The sequence below is a fragment of the Emys orbicularis genome, chromosome 3 (assembly GCF_028017835.1).
Source record: "Emys orbicularis isolate rEmyOrb1 chromosome 3, rEmyOrb1.hap1, whole genome shotgun sequence".
Classification (NCBI taxonomy): Eukaryota; Metazoa; Chordata; order Testudines; family Emydidae; genus Emys; species Emys orbicularis.
Window position 1 is genome coordinate 201,102,389 of NC_088685.1, and position 20,813 is coordinate 201,123,201.

Sequence of the window (20,813 nt, forward strand, 5' to 3'; positions counted from 1 at the left end):
AATCTTGAGTAATTCATCCATAGACCTCAAAGCTCTTTACTAATTAGAGTAAGTATCACGATCGCCTTTTCCGAGAGGGGGGGCACTATGGGGCCTAAACCAGGCCTAGACTTGGAACCTACCCTTGGCCATGAAACTACAGATCGAGCTTTACTGAGGAAAGTATTGCAGCTAGGTCGTTGCTTTGAAAATCACAGTACGATCTTTCCTTCTAGGTGTGGGAATGTAAGAATTTTGTTCCCTTGCAGCATATCTCCTTTCAATAGCTTGTTTCTCAGATACCAGCCCTGATCAAGGAAAGGTACCTCTCATCTTATTCACCCCCGGTATTTTTCCTCATTCCTTAGGGTGAGTCCATACTGTCAGCGACTGACTTCAGCTGTATTTTTACGTGTTCTTTGGCACGTACTGTACTTGGTTTTCAGCAGCTTTCGTCTCTCCTTGTGTCAGAAACTTCCAATTACGTGTTCTTGTAGGACTTGCTTGTTTTCTTTTTTCAAATATTTGTACCGGAATGAGAAGTGGTGCATACGTCATAGACGGAATTATTTCCTGTTACCTGTGGAGAGAAAGCACGTTCCAAAGGGGGAGATGGGACTAGTATAAGGCATGGCATATGCACATTTAACTGTCATGTTAATCATTCTCTCCCTAAAATATAACTGAGAGGTGTAATGTAAGCCAGCTAAAAATAATGAGCAGGAAGCAGCAATTAAAACTAACCAAGACAAATGGATCAGGTGGGGGGAATGCTTCTTTGATCCCTGTTTGATTTAAATTGTCCTGTTGAATTATAAAATGTAAAGTGCCAATGATTCTATAATGCAAGCTGCCCATGGATCAATAACAGCTCTTAGACAATGATATCTGAAGGCCTAGCGGCATAGGAGGCAGCCAAGAACATTTTCCTTTTGACCATTTTCTAAAGATGTTGGAAAACAAGTGACCAATGTTGTCTTTATTACCAGTATGAGGTGAAAGCTCCTGTTCCTTCAGCCTGCTTCAGGAATATTTGTAAGCAAATGGCAAAGATGCATGAAGCTATATATGACCTCCTCCCTGAGGAGCAAACACAGGTGAGCATTTTAAGTTGCTTTGTAGCTATTGTAACACTTCCCTCATAAACACACGTCATTACCAGTACTTGGGACACTTTTGCTTTTCACAGACAAAAAAAATCTAGTGAATATAGTCATGTGTGGTGACCAACAAATGGGATTGCAAATACCATTGCAGTGAGTTCAGTTTGAATTGAATCTTTTTTCAGTTGGGGGGGGGGGTCTTTTTTGCAATATTTGCTCAACTCTAGCTCCCCGGGGCAAGACTAAGCTGCCTCACTTCCCTTTTGCATCAACCTTGTTCTTAATATCTAGATGTAGATATGCTGAATACAGGAGTTAGTGGTGAAATTCTACACAAGGGCAATAACTTGGCTGTTGTATGTGGTCATGTTGAGAATCTCCCAGAATTATTACTGAAATCTACACTAGAACAGCCATTTTATGCAGCTGTAATACAATTCAAATTTAACTACAGCACTGGATTATTCATGTCACTAAATCTGCTATGAGCCCAGTCTTTTCTAAGTGTGCTCGTTATAATAATAGGCTACAGTCAGTGCTTTTATAGATGGCCAGGAAGGACCATTCTGTCACCTAATGCATTGGATTGCAATCTGCCTCTTATGTTAATAAGAATTGTGCTAAAAAACCCATAGATGATAACTGATCCTTTTGTTTTATGTAAGGGTTACAGTACAAGAAAGATATTGTTTATTATTTTATAGCACCTACAAGTGTGCTGGATGCCTCCTAGACAGAGAAGACAGGTCCCTGTCCCAAAGAGTTTACAATGTAAATACTGGACTTGATAGACAAGTGAGAATATACCATCCAGCAGGAGCAGAGAGGTTATGGAGGGAAAGACACATTATATAAAACATTAGTTTAGGCATGCACCCATTCTAAAGGTTCAAATGTTTGTACTTCATTAGTGTTAGCACACTTTTTTTTTTTTTTTTGCTGGCAGTGCTAAGGAAGAGAGTTTTGGGGAAGAATTATATGAATGAAGTGAAGCTCCTTATTCTGATGCTATTACACACAGGTTACTGGGTTTTATGGTTTTGTTGTAGATGTTGTTTTTAAGAATTAATGCAAGCTACAAACTCCATTTGAAGAGGCAGCTGGCCCACTTAAATGTAGTCAATGATGGAGGACCTCAGAATGGGTATGTATGGACACTTGTTTTAATACTAATTTCCACAGTAGCTACAATACTTAGTTCTCTTAATAAATGTACCTACTGTAATCAAAATGCCACTGTATGCTGTATTTAGAATGCAAGATCTATTTGGAGCCCTGTTCTGCTAAAAGGTGCAACTTGAACAGGGCACTGCTTTTAGAGAAAATAGGGGAGGGAGAGGGAATGTAGTCTGGTGAGTAAAGAAAAGAATTGGGAGTCGGGAAATCTGGGTAATATTCCTTGCACTGTCACAGATTTGAGAGACCTTGGATGTGGTGTTTCGTCTGCCTGTGCCCATTTTCCCCCTTTTATAATGGTGACAATCATTACTTACCTCACAAGTCACGTGACACTTAAAGCACCTTGGAAACATGAATTAATTCAGATGCGTGGCTGGAAGGTGCTAACTATTATCAGGAATTAGTGTTTTATCTGTGTATAGGGAGCTTCCCTACAGGAAATGTTTTTAAAGCAGAACCAGCATTAGGGCATTTTTCTCCATAAAGAATTCTGATTCTTTTTAAACAGAGGCTTTGCCAATAGGTCTCACATACTGCTTTTTTATCTCCCCCAAATATATTGGTAGGAATTACCATACCTGATTAGATCAGTGATAGTTCTGCTGCAGTATCTCATATCGGACAGTGGCCAGCACCAGATACTTCACAGAAAGGTGCAAAAAAAACAAACAAAAAACCTCCTTGTGGACAATTATTGAATAATCTACCTATAGTGGAAGTTTCTCCCGAACTCCTTTTACAATTTTCTTCCTGAAACATGAGGGTTTATTCTCCTCTTTTTTTATCCAGTCTAATGTATTGAGGATGTTTTTGTTACCCATATAAATATTTAATTCATTGGCTTCAATGATACGTAGTTGCAGTGAATTCTATAGGCTAATTATGCTTTGTGTAAAGTATTTCATTAGATTGCTTTTTTAGATTTGTTACTTTTCAATTTCATTGTATGTCCCTTTGTTCTCCTATGATAACAGGATTAATAGGAGTGCTATTCATCATCTCCAACCAGTTTGATACTTTGTACACCACTCTTTTGTCCCCACTTATTCATCTCCTTTCCATCAATTAAACAATCCCACAGGAGTGCCATTCAGTAGTCCATGCTTAATTGTCTTCCAGGTGAGGGTGTACCACTAATTTATTGACTGGCATTTTATCAGCATTCTCTCTCTCATTCTTTATGCATCTTAAAATTGTGGTTGATGATTGCTGCTACTCACTAGAGCTGGCCAAAACTCAGGGATTTCAGCTTGCCTAGAGTTTTGGTATTTTTGAATTTGCCTTTGTTCTGATTTGGAATGAAAGCAAATTTACCAAGTGTCCAGCCTCCCAGCAGTGCCTGAATATTTTGTTTCAGAAACACCAGAATATGGTGTCCCTGAAACTAAGGGCTTGTCTTCACTACCTGCCTGGATCGGCGGGTAGAAATCGATCTCTCGGGGATCGATTTATCGCGTCTCGTCGGGACGCGATAATCGATCCCCGAATCGACGCGCGTACTCCACCAGCCCAGGTAGGAGTAAGCGCTGTCGACGGGGGAGCCGCGGCGGTCGATTTGCCGCCGTCCTCACAGCGGGGTAAGTCGGATCAGATACGTCAAATTCAGCTACGCTATTCCCGTAGCTGAATTTGTGTATCTGAAATTGATCCCCCTCCCCCATAGTGTAGACATAGCCTTAGTGTGAAACTTACATTCCTATTAATTTTACAGCTGCTGTTCAGTGGATAGCTGTAGGCAGGGCTCCTACCATAGAGTGGAAACCCTGCCAGAGCTCCAGCTGTACAGAAAGGAAACCTGCCTGTGTTCTGGTGAAGGTTTTGTCGGTTCAGTGAATTTCTGACTAGCTCTTACTGCTCACCCAGATGCCAACATCTCATCCTGTGTGGCTATAGTTACTTTAGAACTCAGTGTGCATTAATGAATCTACTCATACACATTTCTGACTTTAACCTGCCATGGTGCTTGGCCCATTCACTTAGCTTTGATAGGTCTTCCTGAAGTTTATAATCTTCTCCAGTCTAACTGCTCTAATTTTTACCTACAGATTTTTCCAAGTCACTTATAGTACATTTTAAAATCCAATTCTATTGTGAATGTTCGGACACCCCACTATTTTACCATTTATTCTTATATCTTAGCCAGTTTCTAATTCATGACAGGACTACAATACAACTCACCCCAATTAGTTCCCATGGTTGTCTCTTATGAGGAATGACGTCAAATGCTTTTTGAAGTCTAGATTGTCAAGGTGTTCTGCTTTGTCTATTTTGTTGATGTGCTTAAAGAACAGATGAGGGAAGCATGATTTTTCCTTATTATATCAAGCTCCTCTCGGGGCTGCAATTCAGCGAGTTAATATTGCACAGTACCAGAACAGTCAGGATTTTTAGGCTGGGATTATCAAAGGGGCCTAAAGGGAGTTAATGTCCAATTTCCTTTGAGTTATCTGACCCTAGATCTGTTTTAAACTGGTCAGAAAAGGAAAATGGAACCAGACATCTACCTAGACAAAGATATTAGTAACTTTATTGGTAAGTAGTATAATATTACTCCTGTGACCTAGGCAAATATTAACCCCCTTTATCCCAGTTCACAATTGCATAATGGAGAGGCATTAGTTACCACAGAGATGGGTTGTGTTTGAACTGATGTGCTCAAATCAGATCCTGTTTCAATTAGTGCTTTAGCATCGGAATTATAACAAAAATCTATTTCACTACAGATTGGTTACAGCAGATGTAGCTTTTTACACTGGAAACCTTCAAGCTTTGAGAGGCCTTAAAAATCTGGACCTAAACATGGCTGAGATCTGGGATCAGAAGAGGTGATAATCTACTGGAACGAGTCAGTTGGTTCTGACCACCAAATGTCTTGCTTTCAAGAAGCTTGAGGCGAATATTTGAGTGGAGTCCATGAGAGGATGCTATTATTTGGGGAAACTAGATTCAGAGAGTGAGTGACCTTTTGAGTGTCCTTCAGCAAGAAACAAGCAATCAGCTGTCTGTGCAATTTTTTTTTTCATTCTCTCTGGAAACAGACTCAGGTTTCTTTGGACCAAATCCAAACAAACACATAGCTGTAACACAGCTGTAGTTGTCTAGAATGCTCTGTATATCTTTATATTAAAAAGATGCTTTGCATTTCCTCTAGTGCAATGAAATTCACATGGTGTCCCACCTTATTTAATGATGGTATAATATAAAATCTTGCAGTTGAACTCTGTAGAAAATGTTTTTCTCTAGAAAACTGCTGTTCTAAAATTTATTTTTTTACAGATCTTTATGAGAAATAAATGGCTCAATTGCTTGCATGTAGAATTCAGATTTATTAGGGAGCAGATGTTTCAGGGTATTTCTTTCAGCTGGGCTCTGAACTGCCACCGGAAGATACAACTTTAGTGAACAGTATGTTCACTTAAGCCATTATCTATTGGATAGATTTTAAAATGATAATCATTAGTGCTGATCGATACTTCACTGATACCAAACCAATGATTTAGCTCTGCCTATAGTTGCAAGATTGGCAGAGGCCACATTGGAGGCTAATTACTCTACCCATCCCCTCTCCCACAATTTTTAAAAGTGTAATTGAGTGCATACATTAAGAAAAGAGAGGTGGGGTAAAAAGAGTAGAATTAAAAGTTTTAGGCTGCTGTTGCCCTTGTTACACTACTGCAGTGGATGGGAGAGGTGATGGCTGAAACTAGTTTAGGTTGATTGAATAAAGACTCTTTAATACTACCTTTTAAGTCTGGAAGCTGCCAGTACTAAGTAAAAGTGCCTGTGTATTTCACCTCCACAACTTTTTACCTAAACATAGTCTGAGTGCCTAACCTTGTAATGATTACATATGATGGAGTGGTCTACAGTGTTTGTGTGCCTGTTAGCATAACAGATGTCATTGTCAATCAAAATAAAGCTATAAAATCACCCTTGTTTTTAAAGACCAACTTTTTTAATGATACATATCAGTCTTATACTAAACATAAAAAATAAGTTTTACAGGTAAATACTATAGAATTGAAAGAATGAACATCAGGACAGGGAACTGATCCTTATTTAGGACACCATGATTGAACAACATTAGCATAAGTACAGTCAACATGTGATTTTTCCATCTTACTGCAAAGGGGGGCAGATTAAGAATGCACCAGAAAACATACACTAGCTGCATTTTAAAAAATTAGATTCTTTGGGTAAATTTAGAATACTTTATTCCAGCTTGAGCACAAGATCATAATGACAACCTTACCCCTCAGTGTTTGTTAGGAATACATTTGTGATATGACAGTATAGCTTAACTATTAACTTACGTGGTGTGAAGTGACTAGGTTAAGTATGATTTGTGAACACAAACAGAATTTCTAACATTCTATTTCACTTAGTAGCAGTAGTGAAACATTTAATCATCATACCTGTCATTTACACTTCATAAAAAAATTACATGAAGGAGCTAACCATCTGTTGCTTCACAGCTTTTGAATTGCTTGTACCTGCAAAAATAAACTATTGACTATCAGAGGCAAACCTCTTAACTTCTTATAGAGAAGTTCTGTCCATCTTGTCTCAAGACCAACAGTATTGCACTTTAAGGTTATATTAACTGAGTTACAGACTCCTCGAAAAGACGAAAGCATTACTGCTGCACATCCTTTGCACTGTGTTCAGTTAAAGAGAAGCACGGAAAGCTATTTACAATTAATACTGCAGGGTACAGTGAGTAGGTGACAAAATGTAGGCCTTGTGTGCCACTTATTTTAATGCCTACAAGTTCTTCCATCATAAAGTTGTTTTAACAGGATCTACAAACTGAACATTGACTCAGTGGTCCAGGATCCTAAGATTGCCAGATACAATTTTGTTCTCTAATACTGCCCCAGGCGGGATGTCAATCCGGTCACCGTGGTTTGCAATGATGATAACTGTTCCCTAGATTAAAAAAGAAAAAGGCACATTGAGGTCCATTTAAAAACAGACTATAAGTATCTGTAAGCAAGCAAGGCTTCTCAGGTTAACTGTGCCACGAAACACCTAGCCGCCTGGCTAAGCTGTGTTGTACTGGGCTGTCATCCACATCTTATTTTCTCAGACAATAGAGTGGGAGAGTAAGCTTAGTACAATCGCTTTTTAAATGTTGTCTAACAGGAGATAGTAAAACCTTTTCACTAACTACGCAACTTGTTTGGTGAGTAGAATTTCACTCCCATTTAAGTGCTATTATGGGCAGAGAGATCCTTATTCAAAGGATCTGCTTCCTGTGTGTATTCTGAGTTATACCTGCCTACTTAAGGGTTGAGCAAATTTTCCGCTTATTCCGTGTCACACCCCAGAGCCACTTCAGAGAGTGCACTGAACCCACACCTCAGACAACTGGTAACTAAAGGCTATCCCAAGAGATGGCGAACACCTATGACTCCCACTGACTTCAACGGCAGCTGCCAAGAGCTCAGCACCTCCTGACTAGAATACAAGTTCTACTTCCACAATTGTTTACTGCTAATACATGGGCAGAAAAACAGTGAGTTTGAGGTTTGCAAGTATGCTCACTTGTGGAAATCAGAGAGACAAATCTAGAACCTTTTGACTAGAGGGGAGAGGAAGACTGGTCCAGCAGTTAGGGCACTAGCATAGGTCTCTGCCAGACTTCCCATGAGCTCTTGGGTTAAGTCTCTGTGCCGCTGTACTCCATCTGTAAAATGGAAGTTATATAGTGCTCCTCTACCTCAGAGATGGTGAAATACTTATACTAGAGTAAGGGGAGCAGATAAGTGTCTTAGCTGCTTAGTTTGCAAAACACTTTGTAGATAAAAATGTTAACTACAGTAACTCCTCACATAATGTAGTTATGTTCCTGAAAAATGTGACTAAGCAAAACGATGTTAAGCAAATCCAGTTTCCCCATAAGAATTAATGTAAATGGGGGTGGGAGGGGTTAGGTTCCAGGGAAATTTTTTTCACCAAACAAAAGACTTTATATAATATAATACAATGCAATACACACATACACACAGAGTGTAAGTTTTAAACAATTTAACACAGCAATGATGATTGTGAAGCTTAGTTGAGGTGGTGGAGTCAGAGGGTGGAAGAGGGTGGGATATTTCCCAGGGAATGCCTTGCTGGTAAATGATGAACTAGCACTCAGCTGAGTCCTCAAGGGTTAACACGTTGTTAATGTAGCCTCACACTCTACAAAGCAGCACAAATGGAGGGAGGGGAGACAGCATGGCAGATAGAGAGACACACCCTGTGTGTGAGAGACAGAGATGTGCATTGCCCCTTTAACTACACTGATCCCACTCTAAGTACATTGCCTTTTTAAGTAGATCAGCAAGTTGAGACAGCAGCTGCTGCCAGCAAGCTCCCTCCATCCTGAGCCCTGTTGTGTCCCCCCCCCCCCATGGAGATGGGGTAAGCAGGGGGGAGGGGGCCACCCTGACATTAGCCCCCCTCTTTCCCCACTCTCCGCACAGCAAGCAGGAGGCTCCCGGGAGCAGCTCCAAGGCAGAGGGCAGGAGCAGCACATGGCAGTGGGGGAGGGACAGCTGCACTGCCGTCAATTGATAGCCTGCTGGGCAGCTGCTGCACAGGGAACTTAGAGGAGTGGGGAGCTGATGGGGGGGGCTGCCGGTCCACCCTGGATCCAAGCCCCCACCAGCTAGCTCCAACGGGCTGCTCTTCCTGCAAGCAGTGGACAAAGCAGGCGGCTGCCAAACGACGACATTATAAGGGAGCATTGTGCAACTTTAAAGGAGCAAGTTCTCTAATCAGCAACGTAACAATAAATAAATAAAATGTAGATTGACTCAACTCTTATCTATGCCACTCTGACAAAATAGAATTTTATCATTTTACCCAAGTCAGCCTCATTCGCATACACACCTTTAATGCAACATTCTTGCCAAATGTAACATCACCCGAAACCGTGAGATGATCCAGTTCAAGCATATCTGGTATACTTTCAAACCTACTCAGGTAATCTTGAACCTTTTCAAAAAACAAAAACAGCAATAGTTTAGAGGATGCATTTGCTTATGTATTTTTTTCCCCAAAACTAAGGGTTTAATCCTAGAAGAAAGTATTGAAACAAGTTATGAAAGGATGAGACTAAAGCTAAATGTAAAGTGTATAAATACAGCAGGATTAACAATCCTTCAAGAATGTATTTTGTGAATGAAGAGTTCCTATCCCTATTCTAGGAAACTAGCTCCAAAATCTGTTCTTGAATCTACATCAGACAGAACCACAAGTCACCAACTATCCCCATGATAGCAGAGAGAGCTAGTTTCAACATAAAGTTATGGGAAACTAATTATGGACAACAGTAACAGTAATACACGCTGTTTAGAAATTAGGCAGTTTAAAGAAAACCTGAACTTTAGACTGGACAAAACACTATCCTCATCTTTACTATCCCCAAGTAAAAAGGATAAGGGAGTACGAGATAGCTATTATAATGCTGTGAATATTCAGATGTTTTTAAGATGTTTGAATGCAGCTATTTCATGACTCAATGAAGCAGTCATAATTTGCACAGTTGGAAGTAATTAAAGTAACTGTCCTTGTAACCTAGTCTCCTCTTACTGGTATGTTAACGTATGAAGGACATCAGTGTTTACAGTCTTTTCTTGAGAAAAATATGTAACTATGAGGGTTTACCTTGGTGAAAGAGCTTCCCAGTTTGACCAGAGGTACAGTTGGAAATTCACGTTTCTCACTCATAGTTAAGGATCCAGCATTAAGGCTATACAGGTTGGACATCACAAGCAAGAGATCTGATGTGGTCTTGACAGGCAGAAAACGACTACGAGGTACATTTATCCCCAAAGAATTCTCAAAACTTTTAACAGCAGCACCAACTGCAGTCTCCAGCTGAATAACATTTAAACCTCCATCCAAAGTCTGAAAAAGAAAGTTGTAGCATGAACATGACCAGACAAACAAATACTTGTTCACCATCAGACCTTTAAATAGTCAAAAGCACTAACGTTGTTTTAAAAGGGGACAGTTATGCAGAATATAAAGACATTCAGGAAACAAAGGTGAAGTTGGAGAAGTTAGCACAGTTGGACACCTCTGCACAGTCTCTGCTGTTTCCCCTCTGAAGTCCTGTCATGAGCTTACCTTTGGATTAACGATGATCTCCATATCAATAGCGTTTTGCTCTTGCAGTCGTTTAATTGCAGGCAAAGAAATCCACAAGTTGTTTGTATTGAATATTTTGAATTTTGACACAGACTTGAATTCATCAACATGTGCTTTTGGAACCTGAGCTATTTCTACCAGTCTCAGTTTGTTATCATATTGCGTGAGTGTACCACCCTGCAAAGGCAGAACAGATCTAAGTACTATAATATATGTAACAGCATGCTATACGTACATATAAAATCTTTATAACGGCATGCAATATATATCTTCTTAAAACACACTGTGAAGTGAGGTGCAGTTGGAAGTGTTTTGCCTATCACATTCCAATACCAAATACCTAATCTTAGGGCTTGTCTACACTTACATTTTATGGCGCTCTAACTTGCTGGCTCAGGGGAGTGAAAAATCACCCCCCTGAGCGCAGCAAGTCTGAGCGCTTTAAAGCGCTAGTGTAGACAGGCTCTGCATGCTGGGAGCCGTGTTCCCAGCACTTGGAGCTAATCCCCTCATGGAGGTGGATACCAGGAGCGCTGGGAGAGCTCTCCCAGTGCTCACGGGCGACCACACTCACACTTCAAAGTGCTGCCGCAGGAGCGTTCCCGCGACAGCGCTCTGAAGTTTCCAATGTAGCCATGCCCTTATATAAAACTTGTTTAACTTATGATAGAAACTGACTGGAACACCAGCATTGTTTATGCCAGTTATTGATATTGGAAAACACTAAGTTTTTTATGAAGCATTTAAATAGCTGTTATCCACAGTGGCTCTAGACAGTGGATAAAATTTTCCAAAGCACCTAAGTGACTTAGATGCCTAAATCACCTAAGCACTTATGGAAAGTTTTAGTCAATTTAAAAGTCACCTTTAGCTTGTGATGGATAATTAAACAATGGAGAATTCTATAAGGTTACATGTCAGGATCTAAATCAGGGGTTGGCAACGTTTGGCACGCAGCTCGCCAGGGTAAGCACCCTGGTGGGCCGGGCCAGTTTATTTATCTGCTGACGCGGCAGGTTCGGCTGATCGCGGCCCCCACTGGCCGCGGTTCGCCGTTCCGGGCCAATGGGGGCGGCGGTAAGCCGCGGCCAGCACATCCCTCGCTCGCGCCGCTTCTCGCCGCCCCCATTGGGGGGGCGAACCGCGGCAAGTGGGGGCCGCGATCGGCCGAACCTGCCGCGTCAGCAGGTAAATAAGCTGGCCCGGCCCACCAGGGTGCTTACCCTGGCGACCCGCATGCCAAACATTGCCGACCCCTGATCTAAATTAAACCTTTTCACAAAAGGAAATTCAAAAGTTATGGTTGAAATAGAAGATAGTCAGCTGACTATGTACTGTAGGTTAGGTGGCACTTACTACAGTATCAGTTAACTTTCCCCATGGGGCTTCAAAGGATAAAAAGCCCTGATCTTACATTACATTTCCTTCCTTTTATGGGTTGAATCAGATCCTTTACAATAATATCAGATGAATGGGACACTAGCAGTATTTTTCATGGTTAAAGAACATAGGACAAGACCCTTACAGGTGGTGGTACAAATCACTATGTGATAAAAATGCTTACAGCATGTACCAAACATGTCATTGTTTTGGTTTAAATGTTGGCCAACAATTAGCCAGAGAACCCGGTTTCACCACCTGAAACTAGTCAGGGCAGGATGCTGGGTCAAGACTGCCAGAAATTTAGGCTATAGAGTATTATATATTGTATTTTTAAAATACAGCAGTGGGTTAGGCAGCCCTGAACTAGCAAGAGAGGCTACTACTGTAGCATGGTGGTTCTCAGCTTCTTCCATATTAAGACTCCTCTTAGATGTTGCTATATGGGAAGGGAAGGGTGTCATGACCCCCAGGTTGAAAATCCATGTGGCCTATACAATAGGCTGCCCTGTCTAGTAGTTCAAGCCCAGGAGATGTATATATTTTTTTAATACTTGCATATGACTGACCAAAACAGCATGCTATACGGCACTCCACGCCACAAAAAACTCTAAATAATGTCATAAAACCTGCTGACTTTACATCTCTTTTTCAAGTTAGATGTACAGCTGACTGCTGGGTTCAGGTATATAAGCCTTAAAGATATTTGAGGTGATATTTAACATCTGGTTGAAACTACTGATACAAAAGAAAATGAGACTAATATTTGCTAAGTCAGTGAGTGGATGAATTGACTTGAACAAATATATTTTTACCTTAACATCTGCCCGGGTTTTATTTGTGACCTCCATGACAAATTCACAACATTTTCCATTTGGTGGATTCATAAGATGGTTAAGAATGTAAAGATCCACAGTTGCTCCCAAGTTATCTATATTGGACACAAAAATGTACTCTTTCCCCTCTCCTATAAGTGTGTCAAGCAGACCAGAGTTATAGAAACTGGAGTAGATATCGCCGTGACCTGGGGGATACCACGCCTCAGTATTCTCTCCTGAATAAGATACGTCCTTGGCTATTGGCAGTAGAGACTCTTTATTAATTCTAGGATACCTGCAAAATGACAATTATTAGATCTCATCCATGTTAAATACTGATACAGACCTTAGTGCAGTAGTAATGCAGTCACATGGGATACTCCAGACTTGGTGTGGCTTTAAAATTATTACTTCTTAGGCCAGTTAATCAGATACACAGAAACTGGAGGAGACTGTGTGTGTTCATACTTGGATATCGGGGCAGAAACTGCAAGTTAATATTTAATTAAGTATGAACTTAAATGAATCATCTCTTTGAAGTCAGAGGTAATGCAAGTTTCTTCCTCCACAAGGGTTCAGAACATGTTATATGCAGTCAGTGGAACCTAGGAATTCACTTTTTAAAAAGCAGGACCCTCCCGAATCTCCCATGACCAATTCAGGGCAAACTTCATTGGTGGTCAGCCTACAAGTCACTCTATACCTGCTTCCGACAGCCCCAACCCTGTGGTTTCACAGCCAAGACAGTTCAGAATTCAAATCCCACGTTCCTGCGTTCCACTGCAAGTCTGATCTCGGAACACAGATCTCTTCCACCCATTTATTTTTAGTTATTAATTTTATCTGGCTATTCTTGGGCCCTCTCACTTTTTAAACTTCCAAAAAGGCCCGTTTAAAGAGGTAGAACATGAAAGTACGTCACTATTAATACTCAATAATATTGACTCTGTCTGAAAACTCTAACAAAAATATTTAATATGCACAACACGGAAGAGCTTGCTTGTTTCTTTTACCCCAAACAGAAGAAAAAAAAATCTGATACCTGCTTTGATTAAAAGTATATATTTTCACACGACTGTGGCTGTACTTCTGCAAGATTTTCTTTGTGTCTTCATCAGTGTTAAAGGAGTTCATTAGAACAAGAGGAACATCTGTGTTGTAGGTTTTGTTTAGATGCTGAGGAGAAAAAAAGATCATATTCAGCAAAAGTTACTGGGTTTTATTTCTGCCACCTAAACAATGAGACTTTAGATACTATTTGCAGACTGTGTCAAACAATGGTTATGAAAAAAATCTCAAAAAGATATTTAGACAAATGTGACAGTTAACTAAAGACAATCTTCATAGCTACAGAAGTATTTATGATGAAACAACAACAGTTATTGAAGGTCTAAATTAAATGTGCAAGCGCACACACAAATCATTCAGAGCTAACACAACAATTGAGTTTTTAACTCTTCAGTTCTAACTGGACAGTGCATCAGACAGGCTAATGCATACAAGGTGTGCCACAAAATGGTTATGTTGAAGGGACTCTTAGCTTTCTTTGAATTTCAGACATACATACACCCAGAAAACCATTTGTCCTTCTGCATGATATTTTATCCCAATAGGCAATTTAAAGCTTTTAAAATCCACTCTGTATTTAGGATTCTTTATAAATGGATTACAATCTCCTACCCACAACTGCTTTGAAGCTTTTTTTGGCAGATTGATGACATGATCAACAGTACAGAGCAGTTAGGATGTTATGGTATTGGTTATGGGGGGAGGGATAGCTCAGTGGTTTGAGCACTGGCCAGAGTTGTGAGTTCAATCCTTGAGGGGGCCATTTAGAGATCTGTGGCAAAAATCTGTCAGGGACAGTACTTGGTCCTGCTGTGAAGGCAGGGGACTGGACTCGATGACCTTTCAAGGTCCCTTCCAGTTCTATTAGATAGGTATATCTCCATATTATTATTATTATTATTATTAATTTGTTATTCAGGAATTGGTTAAAAACAGTTGGAAAATGGTGCGAGTAGATCTATAATCCCCACATTGGTTAACCATGGGTTATAACAGGAGACTGAGCCCAGTTAGGCCACTGGCTGGCACCTGAAGGTATTAGGCATAACATGATAAACCCAGCTGGGGAGGAGCTGGGTCTTTATGAAGGAGAGAACGTAGGGCAATGGCAGGAGGAGAACCAAGAATGAGTGAGATAGGTGACAGTTTCTCTCTTGGGTTGAAGACTGAGAGACACCTGAGAGACTTGGAACCGGACTAGAGGGTCCTGAGGCAGCAAAGCCCAAAAGCAGTATAGTAAAGCCTAAGGGGACTTTGGAGAGGAGCTCCAGGAAGGATAAGCTCCTGTAGCAGGCCCCTGAGGAGGGGGGATTCCAGGCAGAAAGCTCTGGGAGGCAGCATTCTGAAATGAGAATGAGAAAGAACTCTGCAGACATTAGGCTGAACCCCAGCACAAGGCCATGAGGAAGGAGGGCATGGGACCTGAAAAGGAAGCCCAGGAAGCTGAGGATATCAGGGAAGGCCGCTAGAGGCAAGGAAAACCCTGGGTACAGAGAGAAAAGGTGAAGGCTAGAGGAGATGTTGATTCTCACTGTTGTGGGCCCAAAAGAGGGTTCAATATGGAGCTGAGATTGAGAAGGAGAGGTTCTCAATATGGCAGTCAAGTGGGATTAGAAGTACTTGAGCTGTGTTTTCTTTGCGTGGTCTACGCTGAAGATCCCACAGGAGGACTCTGTCTTAGCAACTCCCAAACAGAGGGGCGGAAGAAACTGGAACTTTGGGTATGGTTTCATGTGGACTTGTTCCACCTGAGGGGGGGGGGGGGGTGTAACTCAACCATGATCTGGACAGAGGGCTGAGTTGCAAGAAGAGACAGACCACCTCCAGACTGGCGTGACCATCGGCAGGGGGTACTAGACAGGAAGAGCTGCTACACCATGTCCAGCCATGAGGGGGCACGCATACAGAGAGTCCAACTTTCTATCTATGGAGAATAGTTAAGGTTAAGATTTTGGCACGGGGATTTTTATTAAGATTCATGGGCAGGATGCAGGCAATAAACCGTAAGTCACGGAAGCCAGAGCCTTGCATGGGGGGGCCTGGCGGCCAGAGCCCTGCTACCCGGGGCTGAAGCCACAGATGTCTGTTAAAGTCACGGAATCCGTGGCCTCCGTGACCAAATCATATCCTTAATGATTGTCTAACATAGACAAAGCACACAGTATAAAGTATTAAAAAATTCAGAACCCAAAATGAAGTGGCCCCTCCCTTAACTATATGAAGGGTGATAATGAGCATTATTCTACTGCAATAAGGAGTGAATCAAATCAGCTTCATTGGGACTGTTCTGGAAAGAAGAAGAATATTCACTCCAGATATGGTTTGAGGCACTCACTTGTGTAATTTTTAACTGCTGGTACATTCAAAAAGGTGCGGGCACATTCTCAGTGTCTTTAACCCTACTCTGTGTGTTAGGATCTATACTAATAATCTTAAAAGTGATTAAAAGACAAGTTTTGTAATATACTTCTTGCCATGGATCTCCAAGAACTTCTGTTAAGTGCAGCTTTCATGTCAGCAACGGAGCAGCTATTAAGAACTTAAGTTTCCAAACCTCTGTGTGTGTGTGAGTGTGAGTGCGCGCGTGTGAGAGTGAGGGGGGGGGGGGACACCCAAAAAGTGGGCACATTAACCTCCACCTCAACAAAGACCCTCAAAAGAGAACACCCAAAGCATCCTCTTGGATATCACACTGAATGCAAGAATTGGGCACAAGACTAAATCTTTGTATGGGGCTGCAGCTCACCTTCCTAGCTCTTGGGGAAAGTACCACCGGACACACCAATATATGTACTCCAAACTAAAATACTTTGGTAAGCACCTAAAACTAGAAAGAACAGCGTGAGGAAACTAGGGCAAGCCAATATCCTACCCTTTCATGGCCATCTTACTTATCTACTGTAAGAATAACTAAGTAGCACTGTAAATCTAGAACAGCCAAAATGCCCTCCCAAAACCTGCAATTTTTCACTTGCTTTTCGGAGGAATAAATGCCAATCACTTCTAAAATCTGGATTTTACTGAGAAGAGAGTATACTTGGAGTGATGCTAACAACATTTGGTGTGGCAAGAGGGAGGGTTAAACTTAGAGAAAACAAAGCTTTTAAAGCTACTCTTGGGACTCAGATCTGGGGGGGGAAATCAAACGTGTACCTGGGATTTTGCTGCTTAAGGCCCTGCTAAACTCTGCAGTTTGATCCATGGTACTTTAGAAGTACAAGCACTGTCTGGGTTAGCATGCACGCTGATTTAAACTTGTCCAGAATGGTGTGAACCAGCAGTTCTCAAACTTTAGCAACCTGAGGACCCCCATTTTGATTTTAAAATTTTGGGAGAGCCCCAACACCCCCGCTCAGCCCCAGGCCCCATCCCCAGTCTGCCCCAGGCCCCACCCCTTCCCCCACTCACTCCCCCCTACCCTCACTCACTTTCACCAGGCTGGGGCAGGGGATCCGGATGCAGGAGGGGATCCAAGCTCTGGGAGGGAGTTTGGGTGCAGGCTCAGGGACAGCGTTTGGGTGTGGATAGGAGTTCCAGGAGCGGCGCAGAGCCAGGGCAGGCAGGGAACCTTAGCTCCACTGCGCCGCCAGACTTTTAGCACCTAAAATCTCCCGGTTTGGCTTCAGTAGCCTTCAGGAGATAGAGGGAGGCGGAGGAGTTGAGGGAGGAAGGGGGAAGAGTTGATCAGTGGGGTCTGCAGACCCCAGTTTGAGAAATGCTGGTGTAATTCAATTATTTAAGGTTCTCCACCCATTCCATCCACATAACATATGCGATACTTTATTTTTATCCTCTTTTCAGTGCAATTCCCTGCATCCCAGCGAGTTGGGGGTCTTCCATTTCCCTGCCTATCTTCTTTTGGGAAGCTTCCATCATAGTCACAATCTAAGGACCATATGGGATTCCCTACCATCTCTGTTAATGCTGCTACTTACTCTGCCATGGTGGGAGTGGCCGTGTGCATCACTACTAAGTGGTGCTCATAATCCAGTCCCGGTGCAATAACTCTCAGTACTCCCAATCGCTAGTGACAGAGAGCAGAACAGGGATCGGATTCCAGTTTCCTACCTAGTAGGTCAGAGCAGTACCCCTCAGATGGCCCAGTTTCAATTTTTAATCGAATCAGATTAGTCAGTGGAAGTGTTTCTAAATTAGCAAGAATTTCAATAGGAGTTTTAGCCTACGCTCTGATTCACAAAGTCTGTTGTTTCCACAATGGCTTTCAGAGCAGATCAAAAGTTTCTTACCTCAATCTGCTGAACTGTCAGGTCCAAGAAGGTGTTTTCATTCCGCACGCCGATAAGACTTTTGGGGCCTTTACAGCCCATGCTAGTGCCCAAGCCACCATTTAGTTTCACTACAACCAGTTTGTTCAAGACTGAGGTGATGTTAACAGGCAACCCCCTGGCCCTTATCTTCTCATAGGGCTGAATCTGTAAGGAAGCAGCAATTTTAGAAGGTATTCAAGTAAATTTGTCAGAGGTGACTGAAATAAACTAACATCTTTTTGTAGCTCTTGTTACCCTTCCCCACTGCTAAGAAGGGATTTCTAAAGGAACAGGAAAATATATCATGTAATAGAAAGGCTGAACTCTGAACTACAACTCCTTGCCAAAGTTCTCAACTTTCATGTGTTAGGAAGTTACTCACCCCACCCCCACCCCCCTTCTCAAATTTAAGAAGTTAATCTTCAACAATACCCAAATTTATTTGTGAGGCATCATTAGAGTGCCCAGCGTATTACAGACATCTAGGAAGATAAGGTTCCTACCCTAGACAGCTTAAAACACCACATACAATACAGTTTGTTAAAAAATAAAACACATTTTCCAAGAGGAGAGGTTATTTAATAGACAAAAGTGTCAAGGAAAGTTTAAGCTTTATCCAAATGCAGATACTCCTCATCACTTCCCTCTTCCAGCCCACAGGGAAAGTGGGCTGGGTACAAACAGAGCACCTTAGGAAGTCTCTCTCTGTGCAAGAAAAAGGTTCGACTTTTTCTTCCTTTTAAAAGCAGCTTTCTCTTGCTGCAGTCTCTTGATGTTCTGTACTAAGGTCACCAAAGCAAACAAGCAGAGCAGGCTAAGTTTTAAAAATTCTTTGCAAGAGTCTTTAATCAGATTAATGTTGGTTCTCGGTACTAGGCCTGTTAATTTTTTTCCACCTTGCAGCAAAAGTTCCAAAATGCTTCTAACCCTTCTATTTTCAGAGTATTCTCAGCCAAATCACTTCAAATTTTGCAGAAAAAGTTCTATCAATTTTAAAGGCGATATGACTTTTCTGGATTCTGGGGTGGGTTGGTATGTATACAAAATTAGGCCTTATAAAAAAAAAAAAAAAAAACAACCTCAGTTGTAACTTCATTAGAGAATGCCTACAAACACACACGAAAATGGGAAGGTATTGTTAAAGTGACATAGTTGTTTTAATCATTCTGGATTGATCTAATTCAGTGTTTCCCAAACTTGGGACGCCGCTTGTGCAGGGAAAGCCCCGGCGGGCCGGGCTGGTTTGTGTACCTGCCACGTCCACAGGTCCGGCCGATCGCGGCTCCCACTGGCCGCGGTTCGCCGCTCCAGGCCAACGGGAGCGGCTGGAAGCGGCGGCCAGTACGTCCCTCAGCCCGCGCCGCTTCCAGCGGCTCCCATTGGCCTGGAGCGGCGAACTACAGCCGGTAGGAGCCGCGATCAGCCGGACCTGCTGACGCGCAGGTACACAAACTGACCCGGCCCGCCAGGGGCTTTCCCTACACAAGCGGCGTCCCAAGTTTGGGAAACACTGATCTAATAGAATAAGGCTATAGAATGTTTTTCTACATTTTTTCTTCTGAAGGAAGCTTTTTAGAGGATTAAAACATTACACAGATTATTTATGGCATTTGGAAAAAAAAAATCTGAATGCTTCAAAAACTTCCAGCACAGTGACACAGAAATTACTTCAATTCTGGTTGGAATGTAGCAGAAATGCATCTGATTTATAACAAGACATGGACTAAATAAATTTGAGGACTTCATGTTCACTTTGGGTATGCTGGAGGAAGGGGGGGAGGGAAATGGAAAACCACATTACACGAGAACAAAAAGTTCATGTTCTGGTTGAGTGCAGAGGGAAAAAAAACTGTATTGCACAATTGATATTCCTGACCAATACAACGAGATGGTAGACTAGAAGGAAACTCTTACATTAGAGGAGTTCTGCCATGTACAACTAGGAAGGAGCTTGCTTTCCATTAAATGAACTTATCTTTTCTTAATTGTCTAGTTAAGTCATTGTGCCACAGCTACCTCGTTATTCAAATAGTGGAAGTTTGCCTAACCAAAGTGTCATAGTGCAATCTATTATAGTTATTCCATTACCTTAGAACATTGGCCCAAGGCCAAAACTATTTATTCAACAGAAGTAATTGATTAACCACCTTTAAGGCAACATGCCAGTTTCCCTTCCTTTAAAAAATTTTAATAATGAAGTTTTGATTTGTGTTTAATATGCATGGTATTTCAGTGGAGGAAACGGAAAGTTTTAATGGATTTTTACATAAAAGGGCATTTTAAATTGTGCTACAAGATTAGGAAGTTTACAAATGAGGGTGGACAGTGTCCTATACCCTAATACTAGGACACGTCACAGAACAACCTTAGCTACTGAATGGCTAGGTTTTGGAGAGTAAATAGCATATCTCAAACTTAAATTAAATTATGAAGTTTACCAAATGCAAACAGAGGAAATCTCTGTAACTTTAAGGGCTAGCAATTTATTTCTATAAATAAGAAAACTTAGATTTTCCTGCACAGTAGCATCAGTTGTAGAGTTTCCTACTTGTCCTTGGTGTGTGGATTTTCCAAAGACTTGAGGGAGTAGTGCTCCCCAACACCCTTTGCTGCATGAAGGGAAGATCCAGGGAACAAGCCAAACCATTTAAGAATATTTTTATAAAAATTTTGTTTAAATAAGTTCCTCCTTACTTACCTAACAAAATGAGAGTCCAGAGTTTATTACTCGTATAGCACCATATACGTATATGCTGCATTTACACCCCAAGTAATTATAGGCCTGTGAGTCTGACATTAATCCCAGGCCAAGATAACGGAGTGGCTGATATGGTACTGGATTAGTAAAGAATTAAAGGAGGGTAATATAATTA

At 41.6% G+C, this 20,813-nt stretch overlaps 2 protein-coding genes across 3 annotated transcripts in view; one reads left to right on the forward strand and one right to left on the reverse strand.

The window, feature by feature from the left end:
- Positions 1-5,090, forward strand: part of VPS54 (VPS54 subunit of GARP complex) — a 60,737-nt gene extending 55,647 nt beyond the window's left edge. For both annotated transcript variants that reach the window (XM_065401133.1, XM_065401134.1), the window contains exons 20-22: positions 969-1,076; positions 2,132-2,226; positions 4,985-5,090. In XM_065401133.1, coding sequence (XP_065257205.1) covers positions 969-1,076; positions 2,132-2,226; positions 4,985-5,090 — 309 coding nt within the window. The remainder of the gene's footprint in view (positions 1-968; positions 1,077-2,131; positions 2,227-4,984) is intronic.
- Positions 5,091-6,209: 1,119 nt separating this feature from the next.
- Positions 6,210-20,813, reverse strand: part of UGP2 (UDP-glucose pyrophosphorylase 2) — a 29,299-nt gene continuing 14,695 nt past the window's right edge. The window contains exons 3-9 of the mRNA XM_065401548.1: positions 17,920-18,105; positions 13,647-13,780; positions 12,602-12,899; positions 10,386-10,583; positions 9,921-10,163; positions 9,144-9,248; positions 6,210-7,190 (exon numbers count right to left, since the gene is read on the reverse strand). Of these exons, the coding sequence (XP_065257620.1) occupies positions 7,083-7,190; positions 9,144-9,248; positions 9,921-10,163; positions 10,386-10,583; positions 12,602-12,899; positions 13,647-13,780; positions 17,920-18,105 (1,272 nt within the window). The 3' untranslated portion in view covers positions 6,210-7,082. The remainder of the gene's footprint in view (positions 7,191-9,143; positions 9,249-9,920; positions 10,164-10,385; positions 10,584-12,601; positions 12,900-13,646; positions 13,781-17,919; positions 18,106-20,813) is intronic.